Raw genomic sequence first — 21,423 nt, 5'->3', positions numbered from 1 at the left:
AGAACCACCGACCCACGAGAAGCTACTGGCAAGCTTTCTCACATGCCCACATTGGCTGAATCTTTGACTCGAACCGCCGCAGACAGAGGTGAGATGGCAGTGATCCGTAACGAAGAGCGCTTTAGACCACTCGGCCACTCGGGGCCCCCATACACTCTATGAGGTAAGGGGCTAACTTGTAACACCTGATTTCCAGTATTGTTTCATGAATGGAATCAATTCAGCATATTTAGAAACTTATCTTTTTATGATATGGTTATTTGCAATATGTTTATTAAAAGTTACAAATTTCATGCTTTTTCAATATTTCATGATTTACAGACTTTATAAATCTATTGTGATTTTTAGATCCGTCCAATGTAATAGGGATGTATCCAAACCTGCTTCCCCCGGAGTTCCGGAATCAGTTGGAGTATCCAGAAAAACTCCCGGAGCTGGAGGGTGGAGATCTGGAGAAAGCCCTGCTTGCACTCATAGATTATCTCACAGAAGTATGTCTGATTTTCTGAGTTTTCCTACATTGACATAAATTTGTCTCTTAGAAAAAGATTTAATAATGATAAAAATGTAGTCTAAAATTTCAGCATGCACACTTTTTTTCTAACCTGCATAAGCATGGTGAGAAATAGGCATTGCGTGACATAAACATGGTGAGAGAATGGCATTGTGGGACATAATCATGGTGAGAGTTAGGCTTGTGAGACATAAGCATGGCAAGAGATAGGCATTGTGGACATAAAAATGGTGAGAAATATTGTGAGGCATAAGCATGGTGAGAGATAGGCATTGTGAGACATAAGTATGGTGAGAGATAGACATTGTGAGACATAAGCATGGTGAGATAAATTTTGTGGGACATAAGCATGGTGAGAGATAGACATTGTGAAACATAAGCATGGTGAGAGATAGGAAACATAAGCATGGTGAGAGATAGGCATTGTGAGACATAAGCATGGTGAGAGATAGACGTTGTGAAACATAAGCATGGTGAGAGTAGGCATTGTGAAACATAAGCATAGTGAGAGTAGGCATTGTGAAACATAAGTATGGTGAGAGATAGGCATTCTGAGACATAAGCATGGTGAGAGATAGGCTTTGTGAGACATAAGCATGGTGAGAGATAAATTTTGTGGGACATAAGCATGGTGAGAGATAGACATTGTGAGACATAAGCATGGTGAGAGTTAGACATTGTGAAACATAAGCATGGTGAGAGTAGGCATTGTGAAACAAGCATGGTGAGAGATAGGCATTGTGAGACATAAGCATGGTGAGAGATAGGCATTGTGAGACATAAGCATGGTGAGAGATAAATTTTGTGGGACATAAGCATGGTGAGAGATAGACATTGTGACACATAAGCATGGTGAGAGATAGACTTTGTAGGGACATAAGCATGGTGAGAGATAGGCTTTGTGAGACAAGCATGGTGAGAGATAGGCATTGTGAAATATAAGCATGGTGAGAGATAGGCATTCTGAGACATAAGCATGGTGAGAGATAGGCATTGTGAGACATAAGCACAGTGGGACATCTTCCTCTTGATTAATTAGGTGCTACGTGATAATGACATTTCTGCATTGCACATCATCAACAATTACAACAAGAACTAATTTTATAACAAAATGTGTCCGTATTAATTTTGAAAAGTTTTCAATTTGTTTTTCTGAGAATTTGGTAGTTGTGATTAATATTTTTGGTAATGAATTCCAGTCTTTCATGATGCCTGGTATCATATAAGAATATTCATAATGATTTCTGCTGGTTTGTTTTGGTTTGATTATGATGTGGCATTATCTTTTGCTTTGTGTTTCAGACCTTTATGGAAAAGTTTTGATCTGTTTTCCAGTCTACATATTGTAATGGTTTCCAAGAAAAACTTATCTGATCGTATTTTCATAATCAGATGTAACAAACCTGAATGCTCACTTTTGGATTTTTTCAATTTCATCTTCTAAAACCTGTGAATGGGGGTCCCAAACCATACAGGCATATTCTAAAATAGGCTACCTAAACCCTTATCATCAAATTGTTTTTCATTTTGTGGGCAAGAGGTCAGGCTAGCTCTGACAAAGGCTAAAGTATGATTTGCTTTAGTGCTTCTTGAATTTCAAGTTTCAGTTTCAGACTACTAGTGATTGGGACCTTTAAATATTTTATTTGATTAAGGATTTTCTAAAGTAGTACCTTCATGTCCACTGTCCTAGTTTATTAATATTATTTGGAAATATCCTGCTTGGTTTTGATTGATCTGTAGCATACACAGTCATCCGCAAAGAGGTTAATTTCCAAGTCAATTTCAATCATTATATAATTGATGTGCAAGGAAACTGGTCCGAGTACTATGTTTTGAGGTGCTACTTTGAACAAGCAAAATTTGGAACCATTTACCACCACATTGTTCTTGGACACATACAAGAGTCTATTCAGCATAGAGCTTTGCCTGCAGGTCCTAGAGAAATAATTTACTTATTAACAATTAATGGGGGAATAGTATCCACATAAGCATGGTGAGACATAAGCAAGGTGTGATGTAAGCATGGTGAGACCTAGGCATGTTGGCTTATAGACATGGCAGAACATAAGCATTGTGAGACATAAACAAGGTGAGACACAGGTATGGTGGGACATAGACGTGGCAAGACATAAACAGGGTGAGACAATCACATGTGGCATAGGTTTAATGTTTGGGGCAGTGATGGCAGTAGCATCAGCATTAGGCTTTTGTGTAAATTTGGTGTTAAAGTTTTTTGCTGGTCATGCACAAGTAGACTTGTCAGTGTACAGACATGGATTTCATGTTCCATGGAACACTTGTTTTTGGAAATATGTTACAAAGCTAAAAATGAAGATGTACAGTTCCTATTAACAAAATATATATAATGCATAATATTGACAGCAACTTATTTGCACAGATTTTGGTTGACAAAATTTCTGAATTTACTGACTTTTTAGAGAGTAATTAAGAAAACTCTAATCAGGCAGAAATCACAGAAATGCTTTAAAAAGGGGTTCTTCTCAAATAAAAGTGAATTCACAATATCTACAACAGTTGTCTACTCATCCTGCTGTCTGACTTCAAATTAGACTCTTGCATTTTAAAATGGCTTTTTTCATTAGATTTTTTTAATGAATTCACCCACATAGATGTTTGAGAATAAATACCTAAAAATATTTGGCATTTAAGTAATTAAAGCTGTTTGAAAATATGTCAGAGTCATATTGAGTACATAAAAATTTACCATAAACTATATTTTTATTCACTGACTGTTTTAGAAAAGACGTGTCTTAATGAAGGACAAAGAGGTACTGACCACAGCCATCAAGGAGGGAAACAAGACAGTCAAGTCCAAAGATCAGCTGAGTCAAATAATAGATACCACTCTACTGAAATGTTATCTAGAGGTTAGAAATGTAATGATTCATCAATTTACATCAGCACCATGATATTTCTTACCACCAGTATAGTTGCCAAGTGTCTCGTTTTTCCTGTATTTGTCCCTTTTTTGGACCCAAATATGGGTGTTTGTTTTTCTCATTAAAAATCCATTTTTTTAAATAAAAATTTTTTAAAAAATTTCCTTGCAATTTTCTGTTTAGAACGGGCACCTGGTTCCATTATGAGAGCAAATTTATATAGGAATAGAGAGTTCTAAAGTATGATTTGTTCATTCAGAATCAAGGCTACCATGCCAGTTTTTAACCACCATATTGGATTGCACAAACAGTGAAACCATTTAGTAAACAAGAAAACATTGCATTTTGCAAATTGTATAATTGTGATTTTGCTATTGGGCATGGAGCATGAAAAAACTAATAAACATCATCTTGATGTTTCATCATCAACAACACAGCCTGCACTAACAACGTTTAGAACTTCCAGAGAAAACCTTGATGTAATTTGATCGAAAGTTCGTTGTACTAACTTTCTTTTAGAAATGAACATTCCTCTTGCAGGTGCTATTGTTGCTATTGATTTATTTTGCACACTTTTTCTGGACAGTAAAATTGCAAAGGATTACACGTGTGCTAGAATGAAAACAGTTCAATAAAAAATAGTCACACAGAATTCAAATCATCAGTTCAAGAAAGTACAGTGGAATCAATAATGACTGAAAAATGTGCAGAAATGGCTTCTATAAACAGCCTGTTTCCAAGTGTGAATGTGTTGCACTCTTGCACCTTCTGAATGAGCACCCAGATAGAACTGGGTGCCTTTTCAGAAGGTGCTAGAGTGCAACTAATGCATCTTTGACATTAAATAATTACTGATTGATGTAGATGTTGTAAATAGTTACATATTCATTAAAGTTGTACAAATCAGTATTTGTTTATGAAAATCAGTATTTTTGCCATAAGCAGTCAGTATTTTTTGGGATTGCATTTATGCACCAATTCTTGTATTGGTTGAAGTTGGTGATTTGGATTTTTAATGTGTCTTTAAAACAAATTCAGTCATATTGCAAAATTGTCTGCAGTGTGGCAGTTTATAGTGATGTCTAACACTGGGGCATCATGCTGCAGGCATGTAGTATCATGTCCCACCCAGTCCCATTATCCTGACAACAGGCCGACCAGTCCTAACACTAACCTCTTAATGCTGAGCACCAAAGGAAGCAGCTGTTAGTACCAGTTTTATAAGTCTTTGGTATGACTCGGCCGGGGATCAAACCCGTGACCTCCCACATCAGAGGCGGAAGTTATAACCACTAGGCCACCAAAGCGGTCATTGAAGTTGGTATTTTCTGATTCCTCACAATGCAATGCTTTGGAATTGAGATGATATACTCTAAAACATTTGTGCATTGCAGTATGTAATTAGAAATAAGAAATATAATTTTTTGGTTGAGATTAGAACCATGATGAGCAGGAGTGTATCTTAATAACATTTGGCAAAGTATAAGTGTATATCTAGAATGGCCTGCTTTTTTAAAGTTTATGTATCAATTTTACACTGTTCTTTGTCACCAAGACAGTTGCCTTGTGTACAAACTCTAAAATTGTTACATCACATATTCAACATTGCAATGGGCATCATCTCAAAGTCTTCAAGCCAATATACATTGTGATACATGTCATTTCATTTGCTATGTATCGTGATGCATATCATGTCTCATTGCTAGGCAATGCACAGGTTTTTCACTGGATAACTGACATCTTATGTATAGGTATTTTAACAGAATTTTCTTGCTGAATAGTCATGCTTGTCAAGTTTAAAATTTCCTCAGAAATCAGAAATGTACATCTGTGAAATGTTTACTTTTATTATAATAGAATATTGTTTTCTTTGGAGAAACTGGTGTCAGAATTCAGTCTTAACAATTCAACACAACAATCCCTTTTTAATATGAATGTCCACCCAGAAGCAGTTGTATGACTTTCACATCTCATATTGGCTTTAAGACATATCAACCCCGCTTTGTATGTGGCATATTGTCCATTCTCTTTTACCAAATACAATTTGTATGACCTTTTTGCCTTTCAGACCAATGATGCACTGGTTGCCCCATTACTGAGACTGAAGGACAATAAGTGTCATGTAGAGGAGAGTGAACGCTCACTCAAGAAGAAGGAAAAGTTTAGTGAGCTTATTATTCTCTATGAAAAAAAAGGACTTCATGAGAAAGGTGAGAAATCCAGAGTTTCATTCCAGGATGAAATGACCATGACAAAGATATAATGTACCAAAAAGTTTTTGTCAACAAGGAAACATCACTCACCATCAAAATACCTGACCCAGCATCAGAAAATGATATATAGATTGATTCCTATGACATTATAACAGGCTGGTTCTAATTTCATGATACTACCTTGTGCCTCATAAAATGATCTTGAAATAAGTTTGAATGAAATGTTGGCTCAGTCCTCCATTGTTACATTAACTTGTGACCCTTTAGAATTTGAGGTACAAAGAAATTAAACAGTAACACCATGATTAATTTTTATTGACTTGCTTCCTCATCATGTCCTGATTTCCAACGATGCCTCCCTTTGTCATAGATGTTGACATTAAAGTCAATTTGGGCCTTGCTTTCATTCCCAGTAATCTTCCATTTCACAAATATCTGTAGCGAGAATTTCAATTCATACTCTATGGAGATATAACCTGGGCCCATGGATAACCGGCACCTATCTGTGCATGGTTGAGACGGTATATGTCTAGTGCTTACATGCAAGGCAATGGGTGCTGTTTACCCACAGGTTAGAATCTCCATAGGGTTTTATTTAAATATCCATTTTATCCATTCCAAACAGTACTTCCACAAATAATGTGTACACTTACTGCAACAGTAGCTTTGAGATTTAAGTGATTTCTCGAGCTACCCAAAAATGCATCCTATGTCATTTTCTTTTTCCTATGACTTGTATCGGACTATGTATTTGAGGCAGTCAGATGTAGATAAAGGATTGGACAAGGATTAGTATGTTTTCTATATGGATTTTTTTGTGGTAGTGGTGGTGGTTAAGTGGGGGTTTAATAATACCAATAGAGATGCTTCAACCTTTCAGAATAATTAGGATCAGATTTTCAAGTCAGAATCAAAACGTTTTGTAACAGCTATGTATCAGGCATAATCCATTATCTTTTCCAGCATTACAGCTGTTGATGAAGCAAGCAGCTAGACCTAACTCCCCATTAGGAGGCTATGAAAAAACAGTGCAGTATCTCCAACGTCTAGGTCAGTAATATAAATACTTTAACTTCTGATTTTTATAAGATTTCTGAAGAACAGAGGATAAGTAATCATTCAAATTTAAGTTTATAGTATACATATAAGATCAGTTATTTTTTTCTTCAGTTCTGAAATGTTCAAGATTTGTGTAGAAAACAGCATGTGGATTTAAATCTGTTCATTACAACACATAATTGCCACATAGAAAATCAATGCAATTGTCATTTAAAAACTTTTGTAAGAATGACTTGTGACATAAAGTATTCACCCTATGAAAAGTAATCTAATATGCCATCTGTGCACCGATGCTACTTCAAATTCTGTACGAAAACCCCCTCTGTCCCAGAAATTTACTTACTTCTGAAGCGACTCTTCTCTTCTACTGCAAATTTTATTTCCTTTGTAAAATATATTACCTGATCATAATACATTAAGAGAACATCCATGTTTCACAAATCCAGCCTGCCAAGCTAAAAGAGATGTTAACTACATCATTTGGCTTGTTTTAGTAATCCAAATGATAAAAAGTCATCAGCTTACCAACATATTAGAATCAAGTGATTTCCCCCTTGGATTTGGTGCTCATCAATCAGAATTAAGTGATCTCCCCTTGGACTGGTGCTGTTCAATCAGAATCAGGTGATCTTCCCATGGATTGGTGTTCTTCAATCAGAATTAAGTGATCTCCCCTTGGACTGGTACTCTTCAATCAGAATCAGGTGATCTTCCCATGGATTGGTGCTCTTCAATCAGAATCAAGTGATCTTCCCCTGGATTGGTGCTCTTCATTCGCCAGTTACTACATGTACTCATAATGTAAAAATGATGGAAATGTGACTGTTGTAGTAAAGTCTGAATACTGGCTTATTCATGTTTGATTTTTTTGGATCCAGGTTTAATATCAGATTTAATGGAATTGGTCATGGAATCAAACTAATTTTACAGGAGTACCTCAGATGCTTTAAACTGTCTATTTCATGGATAACATCTGCACATTCAAGCTCTTGCTTATGTAATTGTTAAAAAATGGCATCCAGCAAGAGATACATATTAAAGATGAAGGGAAAATAAAACTCTTTAAAAGTGTCAATAGTCAGTACAAAAGGAATGTTTAGATTATTGGGGGAGGGGGGCAGGAAGGGTAACAATTACATTTATTGGACATGAGTTGATTTGAGTATGTCTCATGTTGGGAGATATGTTGTGAAATCAAAAAATAAATCCAAGAATTACATTTAGTTGAGAGATAGCAAGAAGCCATTGAGCTCGATAGGGTGTTGACACTGCATTTTGTGGAACTTGAATGGAGGTAATTAATATCAAAATGTACTTTACTAACTTTTTATGTTGAACATGTTTACTGCAGCATCAGTCTCGAATATAACCTCTGAACTTTTGAAATACATGTTTGCCAACTGTACAATGACAGTACATGATATTTTGTTACACTTTACTGAAAACTGATCCAGTGTACGAAAAAGAATTACTTTGTGTTGACATATCTGTCATTGGTAAATGTATTCTTACTGCATCTGTCATATTTTGCATTTCACTTTTCTTCTAAGTTCCATCAAGTAAATGACATTATCTTCCTTGTAATAAGATAATTTCTGTAATTGTCTTTGGCATTTATCTTAATTCATAGCATCCACTTCCCAGATATTAAGAATATCGCTTGACCAAGTTCACCTGCTGTACATTGCATTAATTTGCCCTCTCTAATTACAGGTAGTAATGGGCAGGATTAAGTCCGAGATCTGTAAGAAATTCAAGCTAACTGAATATAATTAAACAACCAGTATTAACTGTTGGGGGTGACATCCTGGCCATTCTGGTGATGTTATTCACTCTGGTCTGGAGTCTCGGATTCGGCCAATGTAGGTATGTGAGAAAGCTTGCCAGTAGCTTCTCGTGGGTCGGTGGTTCTTTCCGGGATTTTCCCAGGTTCTTCCTCCACCATGATTACTGGCCTCCATGTATAGCCTATCATGTGCTGAAAAATGGCGTTAAATCCCACAACAACAACAACACACTGGTCTGAAGAGATATATGCTGCAGTTGTGGTCAGATAGTTAACCTGGTCTATAAAAAAAACCAAAGAAACACTACCATAAGGATGTAGACACCATCAGTATTGTTGCCAGCATTACCTCTGTTGCCTCTTTATCATGTCTCAATCACCTGAGGCAGAAAGATCTTTGTAGGTTATGGCAATCTTCATCTGCGACCTTCCACACAGTCTTTGCCACACTATTGCCCACAGTGCAACAGCCAGATCATAGCAATGCTAAAAAGAATACCAGGCTTTAATTAACATGGTTTGGTGGCCCACATGTACCAATCCCAGACAACCCAGTGATGCATATAGTAGCTATGGTGATCAATCTTGTGATAACCAGCTCCAGCGCAGGCTTGACTCTACCAGTGGAACTGGATATGGTGATCCATTTCACTGGCATACCTAGTCCTAGACTCGAGATACACACCATATCTGGCACCCAGTCATTCAACATCCAGCCCTGCATCTGTTGCAAATGCCAAGTCTCTCACAATATCTAATTCCAGACCAATTAAGGTATTGCAGGCTAATGCCAGACTGGTCCATCACTTGTCCATGCTGTCACCATCCAGTACTGACTGCAGCAGTATCCCATTCCTGCCTTGAATTTTTGACTACATTCAGATGTAATGTTTGGACGTCACTATGTCCTAACATGGATGGACTCCAAGCTCATTGTCCCCAACTACCAGTTTTGACTGTTCCATCGTTGTTACCATTGCTGGAGACTTCTTTGTCACCCAACACCTCTGATTTGGAAGATGTTTGGCCACAATACACATCTTCTTTACTGTCAGGCAATGTCCAGTACTGATTCTGCCTTCTTTGCATCCATTGTACATGACATTTAGCTTCTGCCTCCAGAGGTATGTCCTCCTCCTGTTTCTTTACCTTTCCTTTGCAAAGACAACTCCCATCTAACTTCAGTCTGGCCTTTCACAATGTGCACATGAGGGTCTTCAGCATCGAAGACAAAGCAATTGGCAGAGATATTGCAGGCCTGGAAATGTTGAAACTGTCCTCTCCATGTATGAACCAGAAATCTTCCTTTGACATGCATGAATTGGTTCAAGTAGCTATTTCATTCATGACCATGATGGCTGAAGTTTATGAGCAGAACATGGCTTAGATCCAGCTCTCATGTTTGTCAGTCTAACATACTCAGCTCATCTAAACTTCCTGCTTCCATTAACTTCCAGTTTTAGTGAGAGATGCATTCCTATCAAGACCCATGCTGCTAAAAGACTACCATAAAGCCATCTGCAAATCACATTCTTTATCTTCCAACCTCCTACTCCACAGCCACATAGAGGAGGTCAGGAAACTTGTTGCCAAAGAGGCAAACATCACACAGACCCAGTGATCCACAGCTCAGTGTTTCTCATAAGCACCAGAGAAGTAGGAAGATCCCCTCCAAGGCATGCCTGATGGGGAAATCCTCCTCCAGATTTCTCTCCTGAGTGAGGGTAAAGCTTAGCAGAGTAAGTGATGACACAAGACACATGGAGATAAAGACTGGTTTCAGCCTTCCTATAGAAAATGATGCCATTCTTGTGCTGGCCCATTCTGACATCCCAGTGGAGGGAAAGACTTAAACATTTCACCAGGAAATTGGTATGGCTGCCTTCTTTACCCTTGAGTCATCTCAGAGGTTATGTAGATCACATTCCATCTTATAGCCATCCCCATTGTTACAGACCCATTCAAGGCAGACATTCTGTAGCAAGAAATAAACACTTTCTTCATGAGCAGGGCAGTAGAGATTGTTCACAACACAGTTCACCAGAATTTTACTCCTGACTCGTCCTGGTTATCAAGGCCAACAACAGCTCTGGTCATTCATAGATTTAAGCACTCTTTTTTTAAATACATTTGAGCAACTAAGTTAAGAAATGAGACCCCAAGATTGGTCTTCAGTACTAATCATAGAGAGAGTTTGCAGTTTACCTAGACCTGCAAGATATGTATCTTCATATTCCATTTCATAGGTCTTCCTATAAATTCCTGAGGTTTGCTTTCATGGACACCATGTACATCTTCGGAATAATCCATTTCGGTCTGAATCCATGTGTCTGGGGCTTCACAAAAATCATGTACAGAGTCATGTTACACTGAAGAACCACCTCTTTGATATCAAACTACCTGGATGACGTTCACCAAAAGGAACAGTTAAGACATATTTTCTACCAGATATAGAATCCCATGTTTTTCCTCAGCTTTGTATCTCATGTCTTGTCTCATTCTTTCCAAGTATTTTATTCATCAACAGGACATGGAGATTTAAAATCTCTTTGTATCTCATGTTTTATCTCATTCTGTCCAAGCATTTTATTCATCATCAGGACATGGAGATTCAAAATCTCTTTGAATTGTGTTTAGTTCCCTAAAGAAAGTGCCTTGAAGATCATCTTAGTGGTTCTTCCTTCCACTCTGAGTGTCAAAGTTCATTCTGAAAATTTCATTGCCTCTTTGGGTTTTATCAGTGCTATTGCAGATCTTCATTTCTTGAGCCACATGTTTGAGAGACCCATACAGATGATCCTTCAATCTTGGTGGGAGCTAAAACTTTGCCTGCTGCACCAAAGTATCTAACTACATGTCAACAGTTGGAAGAACCTCACTTACAGCTGACATCCTGCTGAAGGATCAACTGCTGGAAATTATTATCTTTGCAGACACCAGCACAATTGTGTGGGTGTCCATTCTTGTCCTCATTTTAAGAAGTAAGTGTGATTTGGTTCCTTTAGGACTGTTGCATGCACTTCAGCACATCCAACTATGGCAAATGCCTTTCAAGAATTGCAGAAGGTGTTGTCTGGCAAGGACATCATTATTCTTTCTGACAATTCAGTTGTTGTAAGTTACCTCAGGGGGCAAAGGAGAACCAAGTCACCATTTATCTTCCTTCTTGTTTAAGACTGTCTTAAATGGTGGAATTGTCAGCAAATCCACATTTAAATGTGCCACATCCAAGGCAGACTGAGTTATTAACAGACTTATTCTCCAGACTGAATCAACTGAAGCATGATAGTGCATTCACCTCTTAGTCTTCAGTCGAATTTGCATCTACTGAGGTCAACTAATTGTGACTTTTTCTCAGTGAGGTGAAACACCATGCTCCCAGCCTTTATCTCACCGGTCCCAGGTCTGAATGTCTGGCATTTTTTTGATCTTCACTGAAATGGAATATTCTCACAGCCTGTCTCCCAGCCCCTCAGATTCATAAGGTCATGTAGAAATGTAGGGAATCTGAATATAAGCTAATTCTAATTGCTCCTCTAAAGTGGAAAAATCATGAGTCAGTTTCCTGGATCTAGCAGCAGAGGCTCAGAGAAAATCCTGTTTTTTCACCTGCTGAAACAGCATCTGCAAATGCAGGTTTTCCACCCCAACCCAGAAATGCTCAACCTGCAGGCCTGATTCATATCAGACAAGCTCTCAGAAAGAAATATTATTTCTGCAAACAAGTGGCAGGGATGGTCCTGGCTTTTAAAAAGCTGTCGCCAAAAAAATCGCCAACCTCAATATTTTGTCGCCAATTTTCAAAAAGTGTCGCCAGAACAAGTAGTGTACATTTTTCCAAGTGTTAATTTAGTCTATTAATGTAACAGGCAATGAAAATTACAAAAGATGAGTTAGTTAATACTTTAATTACAACAAGCATTAACAAAGTGTTACATGAAGATCCGTCACAATTTTAGGGCTGCCCACTTGTTGAATGCAGTTTCAAAGTCTAATTTTTCACATCTGTACATGCTGATTCTCATTAAATTCTTGAGAGATGAGATGCAGAGTTTATTTCTGATGTCAGTTTTTATGAGGTTCATCTTACTGAATCCATGTTCACAGTCTACAGTGCTGACAGGTGACACCAGTAGTCTCTCAGCAGTCGCAGATGCGCATGGGTACGTTACCCTGGATCGCACTGTCAACTGAATCAAGTCCTTAACACCTCTATACACCATACCATTCCTGAGAACTTGAACCCTAGCATAAGCCACAAAGCCAGCCAACTCCTGACTAACCAAAGCATTATCAACTTTAGTTGACATTTTAATAATAATAAAACCCTATGATTGTACATTGCAATGTAAGATAAGTGACATATAATGAGACCGTCGATTGCATGCATTCTGTAATTAAATGCCCCTCCCCCCCCATTGGCTAGCTTCACAAAGCTTGTAGTGAATTGCTTTTTAAATCCCAAGAATGATCACTGAATGTTGTATACATTTTCTTGACAAGCAAAATAGGATCTCCATTCCCATGAATGAAACTTACACGAGCCAACACCTGGCAATATTGGACCGTATATATAAGCATAAATTCACACCCAATTTAGGGATTCTTTCACTCCTGTATTTTGAGAAATAAATAATTATTTTTGTATTTATACACAGTAGTCGGTACTTCAAAGGTTATCAGTTTTCTATGAAGGTTCAGCAAAACTATTGTATTGGTATATGTAAAAAAAAAACAGAAGGATTAGCCATTCAATTAATTGTATCTGTTCTATTCGCGTCTTCAGAAGTCAGTCAGTTGTAGGTATAGTTCGGTAACATGATGGACTGTATCACAGCATACAGTACTCGGCCCAGATGTCAGCATAAGCAGATTATGATGTAACAATGCACTGTAGAGATGGGGTTGTCAATACGAACAAAGGAATGTTTGTGTAACAGATAGATTCCAATGCATTGCTTAGTCAAGTTTGTGGCTTCCTTTCGTTCTCCCTTTTAATTTATCCGGTCCAAATCTATGATTGCATGTACAAATTAAATAACCAAAAAGTCTGTCACCAAATAAATCACCAGATGGGATATTTTTGTCGCCAATAAGGAAAAAAAATCGCAATTTGCGACATTGGCGAAGCCCAGGACAATCCCTGAAGTGGAGAACAGAATTAGTAAGTAAAAAAAGGTCCCCTACTTTGCAACTTTTTAGGGGAAATGTAGTATTTTCTCCAAACAGTGTTAGCAGAACAAATTCTCACTTTTAAAGCGTTGTTACAATAAATAGCTTACTTCCAACCAAAATCAAGAGCTACTTGTTCCATGATTTAAGACACATTTCATCACTATGTGAAAGATGACATAGGCCAAAACAAAAACCTTTTGGATTTTACAGCTTATTTCAACATAACTTCATATCTTGATTGTAAACTGCTGCTGTCAGTTTTAAGAATGGGCTCCCACCCATGGGTCCTTGTCATGAAACTTTTGTCTTCTTTGGACACTACTTCCAAAAGGCATCTTCAGGATGCCGTTAAGGCTTTCAAGCGATACCTGAATTGGACTAAGACTTTTGAAGAGAAAGATCATGCTTGCTTTTATCCCTTAAAGAAGGAAAGGATGATGCTTCCACTCAGACTTTTTCATCCTGGATGCATTAGGTTATCTTTCAGTTTAGCCCATGACCAGATGAGTTTTGTACACATATCAGCTGATAAAGTTATGGCTGTCACAAACATTATAACATTTGACAACAGCTGCTCTCTAACTGACATCATTCAAGGCTTGGATGGAGATAAGACAATATTCTCCAGTTTCAGAGACCTTTCATCCCAAAGAGTTCAATTCACACCTGGTGCCACAATGATCCCATGTCACTTAGCAGTTTTGTAACAATATAGGTTACTCTACTTACACTTGACTTGTGGGAGCAAATTTGTTTATAACACCTAACCAATTTTTTGACCTATGGTAACTCTTGCCCATGCCTCACACAAGACTTAGTGCTGTTTGACATATATTAGGATACTGGGCCCACTCTGGAGTAAAAGTATGTAACTCTCTCCATCTCCTGACAGAGGATGATTGGGTAATGTATTTGAAGAAGAAAGGAATTTTTTTAATAAGATATGTTACATTGATAATTATTACACAGTCATAACCTGGGCACACACTCTTGAATCATCCCCACAGTTACATTATTGGAAGATCATGTACTTTCTCTTTTGGCTTATGTAGCAACTAATGATTGACAGGTTTTGATTTCATATCCCATGTTTGTTTTTATTAAACAGGTTTTCCTGTAGCTTTTTTTTTGTTGTTGATGAACTGGCAAAAACATCTTATTTTTTCCAAAGGTTTCTGTTTTTAATTTAGGTGCTGAACATTTGAATCTGATATTTGAATATGCCAAGTGGGTGTTGAAACAAAGTGCAGAGGATGGATTGAAGGTATATGATACAGTTTTATTTTGTAGGTTTTAACTTGTTGAAAATGCTAAGAATTTTTTTTATAAATGTTGGCTCATCTTGAGATTTGTTTGTCAGTCTTAAAGCTGCTAAAGACCTGTCTCAGTGTAAGTAACTATGTAAATAAAACTTTTACAGTTGGACAAGAAATGATAGTTACATGCAGTTACCAATGAAGCTTGTACTTTATTCCTTAGGTGATCTATCTACTTGTTTTAAATGTTTGTCACTGTCAAAAAATTACATCAGATGTTCAGTTAAATGTAGATAAATGACATTTCGAATTAATTGGTAAATCAGATGAAGTTATTAGTACTTTTGCACCAAATATTGTGTTCAGGAACGAAAAAATAAAACCCTTTTCTTTTTTCATGTGGGGTCCTTTACATGCTAACAATGCCACAGTCTCACTTAATTACTTGGCAAAATGCTCCAATGCATGACAAAATAATCTTCCAAAAATTTAAAAATTAATAATTTATAAAGTTCACAAAATAACTTTGAATCAGTGTTTTCTTAAGATAAAGTGCTTGAATATCAGTTCATTATTGTTGACTAATTTTCTTACGTGTTTACCAACCAGAAACCATTCAGATAATTTTTATTCATAGCTGTGGTGTTAATCTGACCAGTTTTCAGAGAACATCATGGTCACAGTCAATCTAGCATGCATTTGGTCAATCAGAGTAAAAATAAATGCATCTGTTCTGTGTCACTGAATTCACGATCTGTCTGGTCTTGTTCAAGGTAACATTTTGCATGTATGAAGTTGTAGGTCTGATTCAGTTTTGGTTTTTAATACAGCCATTGTTCTGCTACATTTAATTATCTATGTGGGTTACTACATTATCATTTTCTTTCATGCAAATCAACTGAGTATTTGATAGTAGTAGCATACAGATTGCAAAAACAGCACATTTTGTAATTGAGGTTAAACCTACTTGTAACAGAAGCAGTGACATTAGTCTCATTGGCTGAGGTGAAAGTACTTGTATTGTACCATATATTTACTTAATGCTGACTAGCACTTTTCACTCAGCTGTTTTAACCAACACAATTATAATTTGCCTGCCATGTTCAACTAGTTCAACCAGTACAATTTAAACTTGCATGCCAGGTTCATTTAGTTCAACCAGTACAATTTAGACTTGCATGTCAGGTTCAGCTCGCCCTTTAGTTAAGTATTCTAAGACCCATCTTGGCAACAAATTCATATTTCTCTTTCACATTTGTTCACCGATCACATTAAAGCTAGGATATACATCTGCTATCTCCCAAATCCAGCTGTACTCTAACGATGAAATTTTGATTTGTCAGTCTCATGTAGTAAAAGGGGAGTAACTCTTGCCCATTACCTCCCCTCCCAACCTTCGGTGTGGCTAGTTTATAAGCTTAGCTTCCATAAAACAACATTTGGATGTGACATGTCCCATGAATCCAAAGCCAAATTTGTGTTAAATTCCAGCCATCCATATAGTATTTGGGATTTTTTGGATTGATATTCTCTCCTAAACAGTTTCTAAACATGATTTTATAAATTTTGGGAATATTTTGTGAAATGTTTACACTTTCTTGGACTAGGCACTTTTAGGCCATATGGTACAACATGCTGTCATTGATGCACACACCACCTATTACTTGCTGTCCCAGTTAGTAACAGGTGTTTTTTAAATGTCCTAATAATGTGTTGTATTGTTATTTTATACATTTTTGTTGTGTATTTGTTTCATCTTGTTGTTTCAGTGAGACCTGTCAGTGAAGTATAATAAATGCTACAAGTTCAGGGCAAAGGAAGACATGCATGAGTTGTACCTTTCATTTGTATTTTACCAGTACCATGCACTTTGTGCACTATATGGTCTGAGAGTGTATAGACAATGGTTTTGCAAAATTTGACCAAAGAAGGATGGTGACAGCAACACAAATTGTTAAATCACTGCAAGTAATTATGATACACTGGGGGAGTTTATCCCATTTTTAGGCAGTTCAGGTGGCTAAAGCCCCCAAGCATGTCTGAGCATTTCTTTCTGACCTGTATGTCTGGGCATGTGGGGCTTTTAATGGATCCAACAGATCTATCTTCTACTACCATACTGCCGTCTAAAGCCAAACATGATCATCTAACCAGTTAAGCAGGCCAGCCAGCCAGTCCAGCTGTCTCAGTCAGGGGATCTTACCAAGAGTTCCATACTTGTCACCAGGCCACATCATCTTTTGACAATTACAGAGATTTGAATGATAGATTCTCCATCCTATCATGCCTCTGGCATAATTACAATTATGTCCATCAGGCCAGGTCTGTGGCTTTGTCTCTGTGCAGTTACGGAGATCTTAATGATAGTTTTTTCCAATCAAACTTGCCTGTGGCTACATACAATTATGCTTAAAGAGCTCTTAGTGATAAATCCATCTGTCTCACCAGGTCTGTGGCTACATACCTGTATAATTATAGAGATCTTGATAGATTTCTGTCCTAACATGCCAAATGCTACATACAGTTACAATTATGGGGATTTTAATGATACATATGTCCATCTCACCAGGTCTATGGATTCATTTCTCAACAATTATTGAGATCATAGTAATAGAATTACCTGCCCCAGCATGCCTACGGCTACATACAGTTATGGCGATATTTGTTATATATCCGTTCATCTCGCCTTGCATACGACTAGCCAAGCACAGTATGATGGGGAGTTTAAAGATAGATCTGTCCAACCAGCCTTACTCACATTATGTCCTGTACTAGCACCAACCAGATGACCTTTTGCATTGCTGGTAACATACTGGCCATACTGCCTGCAAACCAGCTGGTCTTACCAGTATGACAGCGTCATCTAGGAGATCTGTCTTCTCTTTTATTCACTGCTTACCCTCAGGGTAATTGCTGTGAATTATATAGAGATGATTTCATTGTGTCATCTTTGCCACAGGGAATGCATTATCCCAAAATGGGAGATCATTAATAGTCTGGTACAAGACGCATTGGACTGCCTATCTTACTGATCTCCTGGCATTAAATACAAATTTAGTGGAGGTTAACACATCTGCCCCAGTTTTTATAAAGTGGATTAAACAAAAGGGTTTCTTGCCACATTGAAGCAGTTTCAGAACATTGTTACCATGTCTTCAGTGTTGTATTTGGCTTCTTTGGCAATTATCTGACTGGCGGGGGAAGCTCAGCCAACCAACACTCTTGGGATCCCAAATTGTTCAAAGCCCAAATTGCTCAGAAGGTCGATATCATAAATGAGGTATTATCATTCCTGTGTCATTGGTGCAACCACAGTTGGTTCACAAGAGGAATTCCTCTGTAGCAGTGACAGTATGTACTGATGCCAGAACATAAGGCTGGGGAGCTGGATGCCGTCTCCCAAGTCCGATTTTCATGGCTTAATTGGGTTATATGCACAGAATACTCAAAAGATCAGTCACTTCATGAGAATTTCAGCTGATGAAATTAGAGTGATCTCTGCACGCCTCACATTTCAATGCACCATTTTTATCAAAGACATAATTGTCAGGTATGCAGTGTCAACCATCTTGAGTTTTTATCTCGTGGATTTAGCTTCTCAGAGACAAGACCTGAATTTGGTGGGTCCTTTGGATGCCATCCAGATGACCACCAGTCCCAGTTAAACCAAAAAAGAACTTTGCTTGCTTCACCAGTTAAATTTGACAGAAAGATTTCAATAAATATTTTCTTAACCTGATAAATCGATCACTTTTCACGTGACCATGTGCTGTATTGCTTTAAATAGGAGAGTCATTTATCATTCACGTAGGGAATCCAATCTTTCTTCCCTTGATGGATGCCCAGGGTATAGGTAGGAAGCTCATCATTCCATCCTTCTAATACCTATTTTCATGATGTAACGGTGATAAGGGAATGTATTTACAGGAAAAAGAAATTTTTAAAGTTATGTTTCTTAGTGAATATATACCTAAGTACATTACTTAAAAAAACCTCCCAACCACCCTACCATGGGAGCATCCTCATTGATATATTGCTCAACATAAAAACTAGTGACACCTGGATGTGTCCATTGGAGGTAATAGGCAAGAGTAATTGCTCATTTGTCTATATCAGACGGACAGAAAAGAAGACTTTTCTTCTTTTTATTTATGCTGGATTCTGGAAATAGCAGGCTTATATTCTTAACATTAATGTGATCAGGTAAGTATTCTCGAAGAACAAAATTTACTTAAAAATTTATTTTCTTAAAAATACTTGTGTAACAAAAAACAGTATATGGTATTTCTTTTAAAGTTCATTAAAAAATAAAGACAATCTTTACAGAAATGAATATACTGTAGAAACAACTAGGATAATGAACTTTTGAAGTCTCCCTTATAAACTTGATGTTGTTCACATTTCAGATATTTACTGAAGATTTACCAGAAGTGGAAGGTTTACCAAGGGACAAAATCCTTCAATACTTACAAAATATAAGTAATGATCTTGCTATACCTTACCTTGTGAGTATAATCAGTGAATACATATGCATCATGTATTTGTATAAGCAAGGACCTTGCTATACCATACCTTATAAGTATAATCAGTGAATACATATGCATCATGTATTCGTATAAGCAAGGATCTTGATATACCACACCTTGTGAGTATAATCAGTGAATACATATGCATCATGTATTTGTATAAGCAAGGGTCTTGATATACCACACCTTGTGAGTATAATTAGTGAATATATGTGCATCATGTATTTGTACAACAATTTGACTTTATAAACTTTTTATCCAGGATGTGATTTTGGCAGAGTTGTCTGTTACTCTCCCGAATTTGTGCATGTCAAATTTATGATTGTCTATAGGTACACTTGTTTCATCACCTGATATGGTACTGTCCTGTCTTGCTGTGTAATTATTCAAATCAGGTTTTTCTTGGATTTATTTCTTCACTCTTGTTAGAACATATGAACATATGATGAACCCACAAGAATTGCAAGAGTCTGAGAACAAGGAAATTTTCAAAAACAAAATATTTTCATGAATATGTGAGATGGCAAAATCTAAATTTTAAAAAAGATGATTGTGTATATCAACATAATTATATGATTGTGTATTGCCCATGAATCAGGCAGTTTTATATTGCTATGCTGATTTTGCAAAATGTTTATGGATGCTAAAATACCATTATTTGCAGTACCATTGTTTTTCATTAAAAAGATCTCTTGGTTTTGACTAAAAAAAGGGAAAAGGCTAGATATCTTGTTATTGTTCACAAACAGCCATTAAATATTCAAAAGGAAAACATGGTATATTAGAGTGGATTCCAAACATCTGTGTTATAAGCTAAGTAAAACATGATATATTGGAGCATCTGTGTTATAAGTTCAAAACTGTCTCTTGTAGGAACATATCATCAATAACTGCCATGATGAGAACGAAGAATTTCATAATTGCTTGGGTCATCTTCTGCGAGAAAAGGTGCAAGCTTTGACAGAAAAATACATTAAATCTCATCCTGAAGGTAAAATATATAAATATGGAAATTCCAGTGGTTTTTGTTCCAGAATTCAGCAACTACAGTCAACAGTTTCATGGATGTAACTTAATTTTTCAAGTGTATTTAACATTTTGTACATTTGATGCTATATTTGAAATCTGAATTCATTATACATTTAATACTTGATTTATTAAACATTTGATGGCATTGTAATGAGAAAAGAAAATTCTGCAAAGGCAGCAGTCTGATTACTCCATTTGCTGCATTAACACCTACAGGTAGAGACAATTAAAATGCATTAGACTGGAAATTATAGTATGGTAATTATATCCCAATTTGAAGAATTTAGCATCTTCTTGCAGGAAACAGGTGGAAAATGGTGGCTGGAATGGCTGTGTTAAATATTTGATTACATTTAGGTGCAACAAAGATGGTAGAGTTAGAAAATTTTAAACATGTACAATGGAGCATATGTCTCTAAATTGTTTACACTAAGGTTCATCTTCGATTTTGAATTTTCAATATTGATCAGGATATTTGTATTGTGAAGACTTATTGGTACCGTCCTTATTGGATGTATACAATTGTCTGTCTAATTCAAATGTATGGGATGCACATTTTAGGTAGGACTCTTCAAGCCTTTGCATGATTGATAGAGAGCATTGAATTATTTGAGTTACTACATATCCGAATTTTATGCTTTATAATGTCATCCTGTTTTTTATTCTGGTTTTGATATTTGTAAACAGCAAGTTCAGGTCATTACCATGGGATACATTTTCCACAACATTTGAGAGGGGCCAGGAAAAGGCCTACATCCATTCCAGATAAATCTCAATCTTACCAAGCTCAATGATGCTTTGAACAAAATAGGCAATGGCATTTGTTATGTACATCTTGGTTGTATTTTTTAACCTTTGTCCATGATTGTAGATTGTACTTTAAGAGATCATGGTCATTTGTAAACAACAGGTTTACATAGCTAATTTTTGTCTATGATTGTAAGTTGTGGATAAGATGTTGG

General features: G+C 36.8%; 1 protein-coding gene across 2 annotated transcripts in view; it reads left to right on the top strand.

Annotated features, from left to right (window-relative positions):
- The window catches only part of LOC149804505 (vam6/Vps39-like protein), a 106,331-nt gene that overhangs the window by 51,251 nt on the left and 33,657 nt on the right, over positions 1-21,423 (top strand). For both annotated transcript variants that reach the window (XM_089940807.1, XM_089940796.1), the window contains exons 13-19: positions 349-491; positions 3,277-3,405; positions 5,486-5,627; positions 6,594-6,680; positions 14,841-14,914; positions 19,313-19,411; positions 20,306-20,423. In XM_089940807.1, coding sequence (XP_089796933.1) covers positions 349-491; positions 3,277-3,405; positions 5,486-5,627; positions 6,594-6,680; positions 14,841-14,914; positions 19,313-19,411; positions 20,306-20,423 — 792 coding nt within the window. The remainder of the gene's footprint in view (positions 1-348; positions 492-3,276; positions 3,406-5,485; positions 5,628-6,593; positions 6,681-14,840; positions 14,915-19,312; positions 19,412-20,305; positions 20,424-21,423) is intronic.

The sequence above is a fragment of the Sinohyriopsis cumingii genome, chromosome 2, assembly GCF_028554795.1.
Source record: "Sinohyriopsis cumingii isolate HCF-2022 chromosome 2, ASM2855479v2, whole genome shotgun sequence".
Taxonomy (NCBI): Eukaryota; Metazoa; Mollusca; class Bivalvia; order Unionida; family Unionidae; genus Sinohyriopsis; species Sinohyriopsis cumingii.
This window is presented reverse-complemented; position numbering and strand designations above follow the sequence as displayed.